The 18158-nt window shown below is 36.3% G+C and overlaps 2 protein-coding genes across 3 annotated transcripts in view; one reads left to right on the forward strand and one right to left on the reverse strand.

Annotated features, from left to right (window-relative positions):
• The first annotated feature begins 145 nt into the window (after positions 1-145).
• Positions 146-4749, forward strand: LOC308692879 (alpha-aspartyl dipeptidase). The gene is made up of 10 exons (XM_081369345.1): positions 146-218; positions 352-431; positions 546-662; positions 982-1070; positions 1173-1247; positions 3420-3499; positions 3577-3750; positions 3864-3923; positions 4443-4525; positions 4629-4749. Exons 3-10 carry the CDS (start codon positions 568-570, stop codon positions 4693-4695), a joined length of 723 nt encoding a protein of 240 aa, XP_081225471.1. The 5' UTR covers positions 146-218; positions 352-431; positions 546-567; the 3' UTR covers positions 4696-4749.
• A 261-nt stretch (positions 4750-5010) lies between these two features.
• Positions 5011-18158, reverse strand: part of itgav (integrin, alpha V) — a 30541-nt gene continuing 17393 nt past the window's right edge. Inside the window, exons 17-30 of one of the 2 annotated variants that reach the window (XM_081369346.1) lie at positions 15828-15982; positions 15007-15144; positions 13744-13811; positions 13496-13643; positions 12647-12739; positions 12437-12516; positions 11856-11936; positions 11507-11612; positions 11236-11394; positions 10641-10766; positions 9766-9879; positions 9524-9631; positions 8428-8547; positions 5011-6531 (exon numbers count right to left, since the gene is read on the reverse strand). In XM_081369346.1, coding sequence (XP_081225472.1) covers positions 6433-6531; positions 8428-8547; positions 9524-9631; positions 9766-9879; positions 10641-10766; positions 11236-11394; positions 11507-11612; positions 11856-11936; positions 12437-12516; positions 12647-12739; positions 13496-13643; positions 13744-13811; positions 15007-15144; positions 15828-15982 — 1595 coding nt within the window. In that variant the 3' untranslated portion in view covers positions 5011-6432. Of the gene's footprint in view, positions 6532-8427; positions 8590-9486; positions 9632-9765; positions 9880-10640; positions 10767-11235; positions 11395-11506; positions 11613-11855; positions 11937-12436; positions 12517-12646; positions 12740-13495; positions 13644-13743; positions 13812-15006; positions 15145-15827; positions 15983-18158 lie in introns of both variants that reach the window. The other variant, XM_081369347.1, reaches the window with a different exon arrangement.

Consider the following 18158-nt stretch of genomic DNA (forward strand, 5'->3'; position numbering starts at 1 on the left):
GTAAAATCAATAAAGTTATCTTAATGAGTTAATGTAACAGGTACACGTTACATTAACATGTGCAATAATTTTAACAAGATGATTAATAAATAGATATATAATAAATCAATATTCTAATAAAAACCCTGTTCATTGGCGCGCTCTTAGGGCAGCTTTAGGGCTTTTATTTTGAAAACAATGCCTGCGAGTAACTACAAAAAATAAATACACATAAAAAGGTTAAAAGACAAAAACATAGGTTAATGTGTTTTAAAGGATTCGTAATTGTGATAAGTACAATTTCTTTAGTTTCTGACCTGCCTCTGCTGTTTCATGAAAGTCACGTTTTGCTTTAATGTCACATGATTCCAGAGATGTTTCTTATCATGGCTTGTTCCTGTGAATGTTTATCATCTGTGGAATAATCAGAGTGATATACTGTCTGTCCAAAGGTAATGTATTTAAGATTACGACCACACTCATCTGAGAATATGTGGTGTAAGCAGAAAAAGGCGCTGGTCATATGCTGAGCTGTCTGTCCTCTGAGCAACTTCTACATTTCTTAGGCAGCAACAGTTGAGGAAGATCATGAAGAGAAGACTTCTACTCGTATCTAACTCCACACTTCATGGAGGAGGATATCTTCAACACTGTGAGCAGCAGATCCAAGACTTTTTTGGAAAGTAAGTTGCCTGCAGCTTAACTAGGAATGTTGGAATAAAAACTTCGGAATGCTACAGTTATAAGAATATTGTTGCAACACAGTCATACAGTGCTTTATATTAATATTCTGATATCGTTTCCTGTTTTTATATCTGCATGCAGGCTTGTTACTGGATAAATGCAAAGTGCAAGTCCATTCTTTGAACATAAACACCAGTTATGACATTTTTAAATGTGTTTGTATTGAGCAAAACATGACAGTTTGTGTTTTTGGAATCAAATGAATCTGACCTACATTGAACCCATTTATAAAAAATGAATAACTTCTTTGTTTAACAGAGGAGTAAAGAGGATCCTGTTTGTCCCATATGCACTGCATGATCGAGATGCCTATGCCAAGACTGCCAGAGACAAGTTCAAGACAATGGGTTTGAGTCTTTATTGATTTGAACACACACGTTGATCTCACAAGACAGTCCCTGCCACATTGCCCTTCATCTCGGCTGTACTCTTCTTTTCTCTGTCTCCAGGCTATGAGCTGGACAGTGTCCATGAGACACCAGACCCTGTGGATGCTGTTAGGAAAGCTGAAGGAATATTCATTGGTATGAAGGTTTATATATATATATATATATATATATATATATATATATATATATATATATATATATATATATATATATATATATATTTAGATAGCCAACACTTGAGAGTTTACAGTTCAAGACTCAGAATTAATATTGAGATATATAAGCTCAAACATAAAAACTAAAAAAATATTAGGAATATATTTATTAAATGTATACAAATATTATATGAATGTAGTATAACAACTTATAACCACAACTAACTTGTAGAGCCACAAGTGTGGTCATGTTTCATTTCAAATCTGAGGATGATATCTCTAAAATGATCCATACTGTGTAGACTTAAGTAAGAGTATGTCAGGGGAGTTTTTTTTTTTTCTTTTTGAAAAAGCTGATAAGATTCTTATCAAATATTTTATTGCCCTGTAAACACCCATTTGCAGTCTTTGACTAATGTCTGGCGAGGTGGCCCATTCATGCTTATTGTAGTCAATCGACGAACCTTTCACACCTCTGCTGCGATGAGACTTAATATTCATTATTCTTTTATCCTTATTCTTTTGTTTGAATTCAGCCATAGCCTTTATTCTGGCATTATGGCTTGGCCATCTACACCTCTGTCATCCCACCACTATACATGAGTAATCCACCTATTATCTTAAGTCTTGTTAGAAGAAAAAAAAAAACTATTCTTGTGACTTTATGTGAATTCTTAAAAATAACGACCGTTACAGATTTTTTATTTTGCACTCCTGGCATAAATTAAGAAATTAATGTCACTGCAAACTAGTTTTATCATAAACAGTGGTCAAATATTGAAGCTGGAGTCTTAAATCTTTCTAATGATGCTCAGTTTGTCCAGATCAAGTAAGAGTGTGATGTTTTAAAGGGATACTTCAGGATTTAGCATTAAGCTTTGTATTAGTAGAAAACCTGCAGTATTTTCGAATTACCACGCTTTCCACCCTCATATCCCCCAGAGACGAGAGATTTAGGTATTTTTTGTCTGGAAAAAATCCTCAGATGACGCAAAAATCGTCATTTTGTTTTTCTGGCCAGAGGCTAAAGACTACAGCCAGTAGAAGGAGCTGTTCCGCATATTTTTAACCCACCCATAGGAGGTGGGATCTCACTCACAGAATGTACACACAGTGTCAGCTTTGGAAGCTAAGCTAGCAGGCTCTTGTTCTGTGGAGAAAACTGAGTAGTAGGAGAAAGCTGAGTAGTAGGGGTTACCATCCTCCTTTTCCCGGACTTGTCCGGCGGGCGAGATCGTTCAAAATGTCCGGGATTCAGCTTTTGCTTTCTGCGGTCACCATTCATTGTTTACATGCACACCTTTTGTTTCAATCTAACTGAATTCATTCCGATTGGTGAATCTGAATGTAGTGTTTACATGAATGCTAAACAAGTGATCGGTTGATGTGCGTTTTACCATTGCTAAGAAAATTCCCGCTCCTCCGTGAGAGATGCGAGACCCGGCGCGTCTCAGTAATGACGCCACCGGCCTCGCGCCGTTCTCCCGCGGCCGTCAGCCTCGTCCTGCTCGCCACAGTAAACATAATGAATGGCGACTGTAGAACGCAAAAGCCGAATCCCGGACATTTTGGGCGATCTCGAAATCACGGGCAAACTCTTCACGGAGACTCACTAAGTTAGTAGCCTAACCTTGTTGTTTTCAACTGCGCTCTCTAACCGGTAGGCGTGGCCTCGTAGGGCAGTTCAGCAAGTGCATTCTGGGAGTTGTTGTCTTTCATCCACATAAGCCAAAAATACATTTTCTGGCTTTTCTCAGGCTAGAAAGCTCCGAATTCAAAACTTTCTTCACATTTCTTCTACATAAATTACCTATTTTAAATACACATTCATCTTTCCAGAGGTGAAGTATCCCTTTAACCAGTAATGAATGTTGAACAACAATAATCTGGGGCCGTCTACGATCTTTGCCGCGGAAGGGGTTAAATGACTTCACATGAACAAGTCACAAATTTGCTTACATTTAATCAGTGACCCAGAAATCAACATTTGTTAGTATACATTTGTCAAAATCCTAAAGCTTTAAATTTGCAGATTTTCAATGTAGTCTCTACTATGCTGTTTGTACTAATTTCTGTGAATGCTTCGCAATTCTTTACTTATAATGTATTCAGAAAGACATCTCAATCTGATGTCTATTTTTGTGCCCATTAGGTGGCGGCAACACGTTCCGCCTGCTGAAAGCTCTCTATGACAACAATGTGGTCACTGAGATTAGGAAGAGAGTTTTACAGGTGAATTAGTGTTTTGTTTAACCAAAATCTGAAATATACTGCAATTGCCTGTAACAGGTGTGGATTTTATCTCATAGGATGGAATACCTTACATGGGATCAAGTGCAGGCACCAACGTCTCCACCATCAGCATCAACACCACCAATGACATGCCCATCGTCTATCCACCCACTTTTGCTGCCATTGGTTTAGTGCCCTTCAACATTAACCCTCACTTTCTGGATCCTGATCCCAACAGCAGACACATGGGTGTACGTACTGGTGCTGTAGAGACTTGATAAGCAATTATCTTTTTTTTTTCTCTTATAAAAATCCAAAAAAATATGCATTGCTGTATGCGTAGATTTGATTGTGCATTTTACAGGAAACACGTGAACAGAGAATCACCCAGTACCATGAGGAGTCGGACACACCATGTGTGCTGGTATGCCAAGTTAACATGCATTACTCACTACTGTTGTTGAAAAGTTTGGGATCAGTTATATATATATATGCGCTCACCAAGGCTACATTAATTTAATATTATGAAATATTTAAAAAAAAACTATTTTCTATGTCAATATATTTAAAAATGTAAATTATACCTGTAATGTAAAGCTGAATTTTCAGCATCATTACTCCAGTCTTCAGTGTCACATGATCCTTCAGAAATCATTCTATAATGCTGATTTGCTGCTCAAGAAACATTATTATTATCAATGTTCAAAACAGTTTTGCTGTTGATATTTTTGTGGAACCCGTAATACTTTTTTTTTTTTTTTCAGGATTCAGCAATGAATATAAAGTTCAAAACACCCTTTTTTAAATTAGAAATCTTTCACTTTTGATCAATTTAATAAAATAATACAAATACGAATTTCATTCATTCATATATATCAAATCTTACTGTTGTTATTGTCATTAATCTTTTATAAGTCTAACACACCTATGCTGTTGATGGCAGGGTCTTCGGGAAGGCTCAATGCTTTTAGTGGAAGGAAACAAAGCCACCTTACTTGGAAGCACAAACGCACGACTATTCCAAAGGTAATGCAGAGACTCCTGCTCATGCAAATGGAATGTATAACAGAAATAATAATAATAATGCCAAATAGGCACAGCAAGTGAAATGATTGTTTTTCTTTCTCAGAGGGAAGCGAACCACGGAGTATGAACCGGGAAGTGATCTCAGCTTCTTACTGACAGATGTACAATGAGTTGCGACATCGTGCACAATGCAAACATTTTACAATAAATACTGTTAAAAATGGTTTCTTCATCTTTCAACTTATTTACAGCGGTTTATTTTGCTTTGAGGTACACAAGCTATTGAAGCACTGTAGATTCTAAAGATGATTATTCTTGAATTTAAAATCTGCAATTGGTTATTCATCAACCAGATAAGTGTTACCGGTTACAGAAATCCTGTTACGATAACATGACTTGAATGTAGTACCTATTTTTTAGTGTCTAAAGTTCAAGGACAAAGTATGGACACCTCCTATATTCATAAATAAGGCAAAAACAAAAAATCCATCTACATCAGTATATGTGTTTATTTGAATTACAGAAGCATTAACAACAAATTGCTGAACAAAATCAAGGGGAAAAAGAAAAAGGAAAGTAAAAATAAAGTCAAGAGTCAGTAATCTGTTTTTAAACATGGTGGATTCTCAAAAATACATGTTTGTTGCTATGATGATTATGTCCTATTATTATGGTTTTTTTTTTACAAACTTTACAAAACAAAAGAGAATATACTCTGGATCATTTTAAAATGCATAATTTTGATTGAATTACACAAATTTTTCATTTAGACAACATACTTATGGCAACCCAATATGGGTAAATTCATATGGGCAGCAGCATTACTATAATACAGCAACATAAGAAATCCATGGGGTGTTTTCAGTGTAATGGGTTGTGTTTTTCAGACCAAAACTATGAACCGCAACCTTTAAACCGCAAAATCAAATTAACATCAAATAACTGTTTTTAATATATCAATATTTTTTCCCAAAAGGCCAATATTGCTCTTAAGGATTCCAGTCTCATTTTTCCAAATTGTACAATTAAGCCCCCCCTCCCCCCTCCTCCTCACACTAAATGCATTTTTTCCTATTCTAATCAACATGTACCTTTAAAAAACAGACAAATGTTTAATCTATAAAAATACTCCTGCATCTTAAAACTAAAGGTAAATTAATACATTATAAAGGTGCTCTGTTCATAAGTGGTAGTTTTCAAAATACAAAAATGCTACCGTTTATTGCTCTATTGTGCAAAGACTTTGATTATTTTCTCTTTTTATAATACAAATTCGACCAAATGCAGAAACATAACCCTGCTCTAAAATGATGTGTTTACAGTAGACAATCATAAGAATATTTTCTCAAAATAATACACCTTACACCCAAATAAGGAACCAGAGTCCAAATCCCAACAGCTGAAAAAAAAACCCCATATAAGCAGAAACTGATCACCACTAAATAAAGTAACATTAAAGTTTCTCCAACAGAAGCAATCTAATGATGTACCAAACTACGTCATGTCTTTCCTCAAAATAAACAATGTAAAAATCATGATCACATTTTGTATTATTCAAGGTTCATCACCTTTATTATTGTTACTTGTAAACCATTTGAAATGTGTTACGATTTAAATGGTTGATCTCTATACCCAACTGAAAATCTAATCTTGCTTTAAGACTCAGTGCAGTTAAAGAAGGATAGGAGCACAGGGGAAAAGGATTGGGACGGGGCTTTAGTCTTGTAACCAGAACATCATGGTTGAGTACCATTCAAATGACAACAGTCATCTCACTGATCTGGGCTGTCTGGAAGAACACTCTGATGCTGCTGGTAAAGATGAGAGAGTTGTGAAGGATGTGTTGCTGTGAATTAGGCACACTCCTGTGGATGTGGCACTGTGAGAGACCGGTAAAGGTAAAGATCTCAGGCTTCTGTGTTTCTGTCTCCGTTCTCCTGAGGCTGAAGCTGCTCTTTCTCGATACTATCGTCCTGTGGCGGCCGCACGCGTTTAAAGAAGCCCAGCTGAGGGGGGGAGAAATCAAGATGAGACATCTAATCAATCAATCAATCAATCAATCAATCAATCAATCAATCAATCAATCAATCAATCAATCAATCAATCAATCAATCAATCAATCAAAACAATGTTATATAGATGGATGGATGGATAATATAATGCAATACATATTAACTTATTTTAGAAATATTAAGTTATGTAGCCCATAGTGAATGAGAGCTTAACTTAGGCTACTTGCAATTCTGTGACCTATCACTCACTAGCTGAATAAATGTATATATATATATATATATATTCTTTTTTTTTTCCTATTCAAATATTTAATGACATTTTATTGATTATTTATTGATTAATGACATTTTATTTATTCGACTTAAAACCACTACTACTTCTGACATTTATATTTGTTTGTCATCCCTATAGAGACTGTTGTGATGAGATAACAGCCAATCAATTAAAGCTCCAATATGTAGGAATTTTGTAATAACATTTCCGCAAATAACTTGCACAGTGTGATATATTTCCTCCAGTTGTGTACTTACAATATTTCAAAAGTCTCCAAAGATTTTTTATTTCAGAGAAATTCCGATTTTTAATAACTGGCCGTCCCGGAAAAGAAATGTCGCCTCTCAGTGACGCAATGTCCGCTCTATCTTTGTTTTCCGGTGTGGACCATGCGATCGGATATTCACACCGGATTTTATTTTTTTTTTTTTACAACAACTTTATTGAGTTTTTTTCTTATCACAATAAACAATAACGACGTCTGACAAAGAAGAAAAATAAATAAAATAAAAAATATGACCCACCACACGGTCAAATGCGGAAGTGGTGGTTATAGCGTTATAGCCATAGACTGTATGGTTATAGCTGTTATGGATCACGATTACTCTTTGGCGAGTATTGAAGTGCCAACAAAACGAAAGCGTCCATATTCTGATACACGCAGACTGTGTGACAAACGAAGGAATAAAACCTGGATAAATATCGGCCAGGCGTTTTCGAGATGGAGAGAGCTGCGCGACAATCTTGGACTTGACAGAGACTCTGCTCTCGCGAGTGTATTGTAGACAGGTAAGACATGCAATTGTCAATAATAGCACTTATAAACAAAGTTATATTGCTCTTTGTACTTCGGTATGGCTTTTGATCACGTGTGGTGACCGAGATTATGGCAGTACAATACAATCGGATATGTGTTGTTAAAAAAATATATTTAGTCATTACTTGCAAATGTTCGTTCAAATTTACTTTCAGAACGATTGGTTTGAACACGTTAAACAACACGGCATTAACCATAAACACGTAAAACTGCACAACATTAACGTTACCCCAAAAAATTATTTGACAAATAGCTGTAAGTTGTAACGGGATAATATAGCATAACATTTCACGTTCCTTGCAGTTAATTAATTATGATGACATAAAATAATACGATCAGACATACAGGTAATACAAAAACGAATAATTACCTCATCCGTGATCATGATTCATTAATTCCATTTTAGATACATCGTTAGATGGTGAAAACGCATTAAAAACGACATCTCCCATCGTCACCTCCTTCATAGCGTCATCAAGCTTCGCCTTTGTTATTGTTGAAACTGTGCCCTCTTGTGGTCAAATACCAAAGTTACATACTGGAGCTTTAATTAGTTTAATGCCCGGTTTCACAGACAAGGCTTAAGCCTAGTCCCAGACTAAAATGCATGTTTGAGCTGTTTTAAATGAAAGCAACTTGCACTGATATTACTTAAAAATATATCAGTGCCATTGTTTTGTCTCAAGATGCACACCAGTAATGTTTTTTCACATTTATAAAAGCTGCTTGAATGTCCTGATTTAACTAAGGCCTACAGGCTTAATCTAAGCCCTGTTAACTAAAGTTTACAGTTGTTTACCTTATACATGATAAAGATGAGCAGAGCCAGTAGCAGCAGTCCAGCCAGGACAGCCAGAGCCACCACCCATCCTGGGACAGGCGGAGAGTTCTCTGAATTCCAGATCACCTTCAGAGAAGCCTGCAGGAGAGAGACACAGGGTCAGTGCAGTCAGTAAAGGCCCTTTCACACTGGACGCGATTTTGACGCACGAATAATTCGCGCGATGGGTTTATTTTTTGATCAGCTGTTTGTGTAATGAGCGCTTCCACACCGAACGCGAATGTGCTGAGGCGAAAAAACGACTTTTATTTTTTTCGCTTCGATGTCGATTTTTTTTTTACTTTTGCGGCGACAGAATAGGCTTCAGCCAATTCACATACTACAAGGACAACGATTTGAAAGACAATGTGTGGCGTAGCATTGCCAACCAACCGGTTATCACGACTGTGAGTGTGTTGTGTGATAGTCCTGTGCTGTGTAGGCTAGCAGGCCAAACTACATTTGGGATAGAAAGCTAACACTATTATCGTCAAAGATAGAGACAGAGACCGTGTTTACCTTGAACACGTAACAAAATGCAGTGAGACTATTTAGGGCTGCTTTTAGTAGGCTATACTATACATTCTTTGTGTGATATTTCTAGTCGAATGATTTTTAACTTACTTCGTGTGTTACATGTAATGTGTAGTTACATTACAAAACGCACTGTTGAAGACGCAAAAAAAAACTGCACATAAGCATACTCCCCTTCAGACTTTCTGTTCTTTAAGATTGGGTGCACCCAAAACCTTCTTTTCTGTCTTTTAAATAAAATGAAAAGCTCGTCTTCACTGGATGCTATGACTATGACTGGATGATGATGATGATGATGATGATGATGTGTCCATGTTTTCTCAGCTGTCGGCGCGATTCGCGCGAAAGTTTTGGAATGTTGAAGCTCTCTGAACGTCACAGACGTCGCAAATTCGCGTCGCGGCTGATGTGAATGGTTTTGATGCGAACTATTCGCACACGAACTATTCGCTTTTTCGTTTCGCTTTTTCGTTACGCATCCGGTGTGAAAGGGCCTTAACAAACACCATACATTCAGTGCACAAATGTGATAGGAACTTACCGATGTTGTGCTGGTTGGTAACTCAGAATTTATATTTTTATATGGCATCTCTATGACACTGAAGGAGGCTGAGGATCGAACATTGTACGATTTGTTTTGACTTTCAGCCTGAAAGGAAAGAAAACCACCACTGTGTTTTAATGTATTAGCATTTGTGCAGTGAAAACAGAATGTATTATATCTTAAAGACTTTGCAGTGGGGGAACGAATAGGAATTTTTTAGTCAAATGACATCTTTTTACCTTGAGAAACGTGCTCACGGTGAGTCTGGAGTAAATAAATAGAATAGCACTCTGGCCTTTCTCCAGGCGGCCAACCCAACACTTAATCTCCTGACACTCTGCTTTCCCACAATCCTATTGGGTACACACGTACAATTGGACTTGAATCCATGCATAATGATGAGATGGACAGTTCAATGGCATGTCTGACAGTGCCAGTGGTACACATGTATAGTGGGGTGAAATGGTTCCCATTAACAAAATTGGTTTGATGGTATAACAACCATGATAATAGTTGAAAAATAATTTATAACACATAATTACATTTAAAACACTACCATTCAAAAGTTTGGGTCGGTAAGATTTAAAAAATGTAAAAAAAAAAAAAAAACTCACCTTGTCTGCATTTGAGTAAAAAAAAAAAAAAAACTATTGTGAACTATTATTACAATTTTAAATCTAAAAAAATATTTTTCTTTGAATATATTTTAAAATGTAATTCATTCCTGTGATGGCAAGAGGATGAAATTTCATCAACATTACTCTAATCTTCCGAGTCACATGATCCTTCAGAAATCATTATATATGATGATTTGCTGATCAAGAAACATTTCTTATTATTATAAATGTTGAAAACAGTTGTGCTGCTGCTTAATATTTTTGTGGATATTGTGATAATCCTTTAAGGATACTTTGATGAATAGAAAGTTCAAAAGAACAGTATTTATTTGAAATAGAAATACTTTGTAACATTATTAATGCCTTTGCTGTCATTTAAACGCATCCTTGCTGAGAAAAAAAATTACTGACCGCACAATAGTATGATATAGTAATGCAGTGTAAAACTGCAGCAAACACTTCACAGACAGTGGCAACTGTTAACGGTGTGACAATACCAGAATCTCCAGGTTTTCTTCCTCTTTTTTGTCCTCCAGGTCTCTGCGGTGGACGTTGTGTCTGTTCCCCCCCTCTGCCCTGTCTCCACTGGCAGAGGTCTCATTTTTGTCAGTTAATCTGGGATTCTAGGTAAAAGCAAAAGCATGATTTTATCCCTGGAATATTATACAAGATCCTAAGTACAATCCAATTGTGAACAAGCAAAGTTGTGTCTCTGCACACTATTAAAATACTGTGTAATTAAAGGGATGGTTCACTCAAAAATGAAAATTCTGTCATCAATTACTCACCGTCAAGTTGTTCCAAACCTGTATGAATTTCTTTCTTCTGCTGAACAAAAAAGAAAAATATTCTGAAGATTGTTGGTAACCCAAACAGTTGATGGGACCCATTGACTTCCATAGTAAAAATCAACTGTTTGGCTACCGACATTCTTCAAAATATCTTCTTTTGTGTTCAGCAGAGAAACTTGGATGAGTACATGACAGAATTTTCATTTTTGGGTGAACTATCCCTTTTAAATTTTAGATCCTGTTAATTAATCACAGTATTACACATAGAAAATGACTCATTAATGGATTGTGGGATACGTACAGTGACATTAAGAGGGTTGAGTTCAATGTTTGAGCTGCAATTCATGTTTCCATCTACTTCAAACTTGGTGATGTACAGCAGAGAGCCGTTTTTGTATCTGTAGGGCCAATGCACTTCCAAAATGGCCTTACTGAATGTACTGGGTCCTCTGTTCCTTAGCTGGGACGATCAGTGATTACAGATGATAGGAACAAAATCGTAAACAACAACGTAAACACAGAAGCTTAAAAGATGTATGTCTTTGAAAATGATAGTCACAGCATTTTTTTACCTCATAGATGTGCTGTACAAGAGGTCCAATGTCATCCTCCAGAACAGGACTGTCTTTTGGCTGCCAGTTAGCGATGGGTAAAAACACCTGCTCAGGTGCAGACACCCTGCACAAGATAGAGTCGATAAATACACAATGAGAAAGTCTATTAAGTCAGTTTTTTTCCATATACCACGTCATTCTAAATAACAAGTTCGCCTTTTTAAACTTTGATCTAAATTTAATAACTTAATGCAACTGCAAAGTAAATGTGTGCTGAATGGCATTTGTGTTGATTTTAAAATTGAAAAAAAAAAAAAAAAACAGTTCACACATAAATGTAACAGAGTTAAGGTACAAAGCATCATACCCTCTTAATTCCACTCTGGCCAACACCGCAAGCTTTGTGACAACAGAGACCAGATTGCTGGTTTTGTTGAACTGATTTGAGCTGAAAACAAAGGCGAATTATTTACTTTCACAATCGAGCAGAAGGTGGTGCTGTTGTTTCAAATACTGACAGACATTTCATTAATTCAGAGACAAAAATCCATGAAATAATACCATGGACTAGTCTTTAAGCTATAAATATACAGTATATATCATTAAGGTTCAGATGGATGTGAGGGTGTGAAGAAAGAGTGAGAGACAGGAAGCAAAGCAGGATGTTCTCAAAGAGAGACAAAGACAGCTGTTCCCTGTAATTAACATGTTAAAAGTCACTGGCAGTCAGCAGGGAACTGTAGGATTAGAAGAGGGAACTGCTTGAAGTTTTATTGATTTAAATAAAAAAGACAGGAAGTGGAAATACTTGTATGTTTAGAAAACCTTTGCTTCACATTTGTTTCTAATGGCCCTTGTTGGGTTTCAGACGACTTTTAATTAGTATTGCACAAAGCAAAGATTCTCAATCAACTGTATTATTGTAATAGCAAGCATTAATTAAAATACCTCTTTATCTGCAAATCAAACTTGACTTCTGTGTCCTGTTCGGAGAGCTGGTGCACGCTGAAGCGCAAGCCTGCTGCTATCTAAACAACACAATTTTACAGAAATACTTCAAATGAAACAGCTAATTTATGTTACAGTATGCAACAAAATAAATAACGTTTGGTACAGATAAATATGCAGATAATTTAGCTCGGAAAGTCTGTTGGTCACCTTAGTTCCTCCTTTCATTGGGTTCCCAAGATCACACACCACCACTCTGGTCTGATTCTCTTTCTTGAATGCACAGGACAGTCTAGACAATGTCTGAGATACATAAATAACAGATGAAACCTAAAATCTTTGACGACTTCACTATATATATATATATATATATATACACATACAACTTTTATGATGATCAATGCTGAAAACATTTGTGGAAATGTTTTTGTGGAAACTGTGATACACTTTTTTTTTCAGGATTGTTCTATGAATAGAAAGTTCTAAAGAATACCATTTATTTGAAACAAACAACTTTTGTCTTTACTGTCACTTTTGATCAATTTAATGCACCCTTACTGAATAAAATGATTAATCTTACTGACCCCAAACTATTTTCTGCATTGACATTCAAAGAAATGCTTTTGAAGTTAAAATGACACTAAATGGTCTTAATGGGGAAAAGCTTTCTGTATTTTGGTTAAAGCACTCATAGATCTTCCTTTAACTCTTTCCCCATCAGCATTTTTGAAAATTTTCACAAAAATGTCATGGCCCCCAGAATATTTAGTTGTATGAATATCTAAACATGCAATACATCAAAAGAAAGAACAGAGCCTCTGGTTTCAATAAAAAAAAAGTAAAAAGTAAAAAATAAATTTAAAAAAAGATTTATTTTTTCAATGACTACAATATTATCGCTTGTTTCTGCTCCTTTTTGTCTGTGTCTTGACCAGGAGATTCTCTACTCTTTCAGAAGATGCGTAATAGCGCCCCCCTACCGTATAACAGTGAAAACACAGAAAGCTGGAAAATTCCGTCAATGGCAGGGAAAGAGTTAAGTGATCTGACTCTGCTCACCTCAACGTTACGCACGACCCCAATGAAATCTGCTTGAGATGGTAGGGTGACGATAAGGTCGGCCTCATAAGCCCCCTCTCCTCCATTCTCTGCTATGACGTCTAGGGTCAGGGGGTTATCGTCACCTATGTAGATCTCTTTCTGGTCACTGGAGCACAAAACAATCAGACACGCACAGAGTTAATCTCCAGCTCTACGCCGCCAGACAACACAGTGGAATTTAAGGCTCAGATGAACCAATGACTCACCTCACAACAGACAGTTTTAAGTCTGGCTTGCAAATATTGTCTTCGCCACAATCCAGGAGTATGTGGGCCTGGAAAATCACAAGGGATTATGAAATATTTAAGACCGTTTCTATTTTTATCCAAAGCTATTTAATGGTGATTGTTTGAAGAGTCAGCATGCAAGTCTTTGGTTAGAGGCAGATTTAATCTTTTGAGTGGCTGCTGCACAAAATATAGTCTAGTTTTTACCCAATGAATTCCATGGTTTTCCAGTCGTTAATGATAAATGGATTAAAAAAAAATTACGCAAATCAATTCACTAGGGTTCTTTGGACTTGGGTCATTTAGATCAATTTGCAAATTGCTTCTATCAATTCCTTGAAAAGAAGTGATTCAATGCATACAAAACTAAAAAAGAAAAAAAGAAAAAGATTTTCATGATTTTTTCCAAACCTAGAAAACACCATTTTAAAATTCCCTGTTTGCCCATGCCTGTGGGAACACTACGCTAGTATAAAATAAATATAAAAACGTTGTTAAAAGCCTGAAAGACATTAATCATTAATTCAATCATGGCAGCCATATACAGTATAAGAACCTCACTCATCTTTTCTACTGTCATCCTTTCCAACAGACACTGAGATCATTCTGGAGTATATGAAACATGCATCTCCCCCACCACCCCACCCATTGAGCAAACATCATTCAAAAAAGTCAGTAAGATAAAAAAAAGAGAGAAATTTATACTTTTATTCAGCAAGGATGCATTACATTGATCAAAAGTAATATATTTAAATATATAAAATAATTTATAATGTTACAATAAGATTTCTATTTCAAATAGACACGGTTCGTTTGAACATTCCAGTCACCAGAGAATCCTAAAAATAAAAAAAAATCTAGTTTCCACAAAAATATTAACGATTTTCAACATTGATAATAATAATTAGAAATGTTTCTTGAGCACCAAATTAGAACACAATAACAATGATTTCTGAATGATCATGTGACACTGAAGACTGGAGTAATGATGCTGAAAATTCAGCTTTGCCATCACAGGGATAATATATTTAAATAAAAAGCCGTTATTTTAAATTGTAATAATATTTCTCAGTATTACTGTAATTCTAGTATTTTTGATCAAATAAATGCAGCCTTGGTGAGCATAAGAGAGTTCTTTCAAAACCTAAAAAAAAAAAAAATCTTACTGACTATAAACTTTTGAAAGATAGTGTATATGCAGTGCCCCTGTAACCAGAGGTCTAGTATGGGAAACTGTTGTACCTGCTTGGTGATATCTGTAGGTGTTGATTGGTCAAGGATAGGCAACAGGCCGGTCTTATCTGCTGCAGTTTTGTAATCCAAGTTGTACTCAATAAAAACAGAGATGGGTGTGATCTTATCCCTGAATTCTGAGTCATCCTGTTGAGAGAGAGAGAGAGAGAGAGAGAGAGAGAGAGAGAGAGAGAGAGAGAGAGAGAGAGAGAGAGAGAGAGAGAGAGAGAGAGAGAGAGAGAGAGAGAGAGAGAGAGAGAGAGAGAGAGAGAGAGAGAGAGAGAGAGAGAGAGAGAGAGAGAGAGAGAGAGAGAGAGAGAGAGAGAGAGAGAGAAAGAAATGGGGCCTCTATATCAATGAGCTCAAGGCTGGGGAATTTCAGTCCAGCTTACAAGCTCTACAACATGCTCTTTTATGTCCAGAAAAGAGAGCTTTGGCTTTCCAGGTCAAATCCTTCTTTAGCTCTGTAACACACTGTTCCTTTTTGAAAACAAAATAACGGCATATTCCAGTGCCAAACATCTGGGCTATCTGCCACCACAGCTTTAAATGCAGCGCAAACACATATTCGATGACATAAAGGCCTCAGCACTTCTTCAGCTGGCCAAGAAAAACAAAACTACACTAAACTTTTCACAGCCCAGTACCAGCAAAAGTGAGGAAAGTGTCACACAGGAAATCTCTGTGTTCCTGTATCTCAACTGGTAGAACATGACGTTAGCAACACCATGGGTTTGATTTCCTGTAAAACATACTGTATACCTCGCCTGCACTGCAAGATGCTTTGGATAAAAACATGTCAAATGCATAAATGTGAATGATTCACTCACTATTAAATAAGCCTGAAGTTCCTCACAGGCCGGCCCCTGGTTGTTGGAGACGGTCATGTTCTTTGAATATTGAGACATCTTGTTGTGGAGGAACAGCACCCGTTTGGTGGCTCCCTTGTGTTTGAGGCGGTCCAGGGTCAGATCCACTTGGAAATCTGTGAATGAATGGGTTTTCCAGGTCAGTCAGTACCCTTTTTCATTTCAATCCAAATGGGAGTTAGAGAAACACAAATACTAATAAAAAAAGCAATAAATTCAGAAGGAATGCAGGAGTTAAGGCTCAATCACACCAAGGATGATAACTATTACGATAAAGACAAAGTAACAATTTCATTGTAATTACTTTCAGAATGATTTTTTCCAGCTGATGAACAATAAAACCAATGACAGCCAATCAGAATCCATCCAGCTTTACAGAGCTCAAGTATATAAAGTACCAGACAACAGAACAGCAGCGCACTCATAATAAACAATGTTATCGTCCGCTGGTGTTGACGCTAATATACTTAAGTCAAGTCAAGTCAAGTTTATTTATATAGCACTTTCCACAATACAGTTTGTATCAAAGCAGCTTCACAGTATTAAATTAAAATAATACAACAAGGTTTGTTTCAAATGGAATTTATTGATTGATAAAATTAAAATTAACTATCCCCAAAATATCCCCAACTGAGCAAGCCAAAGGCAACAGTGGCAAGGAACCGAAAAACTCCATCAGGTGACCTAATGGAGAAAAAAAAACCTTGGGAGAACCCAGGCTCAGTCGGGGGCCAGTTCTCCTCTGGCGTTTATAAACTAGAGACCGGATTTAACTGTAAGATTAAAAGTATTATATGAATGCCTGGCTGAAGAGATGCGTCTTTAATCTAGTTTTAAACTGAGAGAGCGAGTCTGAGCAACGAACAGTATCCGGAAGACTATTCCAGAGTTTTGGAACTAAATGTGAAAATGCTCTCCCTCCTTTGGTGGATCTGGATATCCTAGGTATGACCAAAAGCCTCAAATTTATTGATCTTAAAGAGCGCGATGGATTATAGGGAAGATCGATAGAAGATCCGTTAAATAGACTGGAGCTAAGCCTTTTAGGGCTTTATAGGTCAGTAGCAATACCTTGTAATTAATACGGAACTTTATAGGTAACCAATGTAGTGATGATAAAATTGGTGTTATATGATCATATTTTCTTGATCTAGTAGCACTTACAGTTATAGTTATCTTTATAGTTATAGTTCTTGGTGTGAACATGGCTTTATTTACATTCTTCACATAACAGAGCTTCTCTTTTAAAACAAAGAGGCAATTTAAAGGTATCCAACCTTTAAAACCTGAAACCTTTAAAACGCTGTGATACCCTTGAATCTCTGAAAGCATTCAGCTGTTTTAAACTCCGGTTCGGTTTGCCTGAAATAACCTGGGGTTAACGGTCTTGCTCAAAAGACACAAGAGTTATGGCTCTTGGATCAACCCTTATGGAGTTTAATTAGGGACTTTTGAGATACAAGCACATTTACATAAACATGTCTGAACTTAAAAGCAACATGTGAGCATTTGGCTTTGAAAAAAAAAGCTTTGAAGAGAGTCATCCAAAAATGAAAAACATCTTTTTCTGAAGATATTTTAAAGAACCTTGGAAACCAAACAATATTGGACCCTACTGATTGCATTGTATGAAAAACCCTGAGACATTGTTCCACAAAATAAAGTAATACCGTTTTGGAACATCATGAGGATGAGTAAATGATGACAATTTTCATTTGGGTGAACCATACCCCTTTAATGACGTAAGACAGATAACCCACACTAGCATGTCAACAATGCTTATTCAGCATTCAGAAACTTTGTCTGCCTAGTCATGGTGAGGTCATCAAAATAGGACAGAACTAGTGACTATCTATTACTATACAGTATTGCACAACACAGCTATTCCACATCCTGTGTATAAGCATGTAAAATCACTGATACTCATTTCAAATACAGGAGTTTACATACTGTAGGTGGTTTTTGCGACTTTGCCTTTATGACATGAAATATTATTACAACTTAAAATAATTGTTTTTGGGCTGTCACTAATGATTATTTTGGTAATCGAGTAATCTGTCAATTATTTTGACGAATAATCAATTAATTGGATATGTTTTTGAGCTGGCACCGACGATTATTTGGTACTCGAGTAATCGGTCAACTATTTTGACGAATAATCGAGTAATCGGATATGTTTTTTGGGCGGGCACCAATGATTATTTTGGTAATCGAGTAATTGGGTGATTATTTTAATGAATAATTGAGTAATCGGATATGTTTTTGTGGTAATAAAAATTAAAATAATTGTTT

The sequence above is a fragment of the Scardinius erythrophthalmus genome, assembly GCF_964197995.2.
Source record: "Scardinius erythrophthalmus genome assembly, chromosome: 6".
In the NCBI taxonomy this organism is placed as follows: domain Eukaryota; kingdom Metazoa; phylum Chordata; class Actinopteri; order Cypriniformes; family Leuciscidae; genus Scardinius; species Scardinius erythrophthalmus.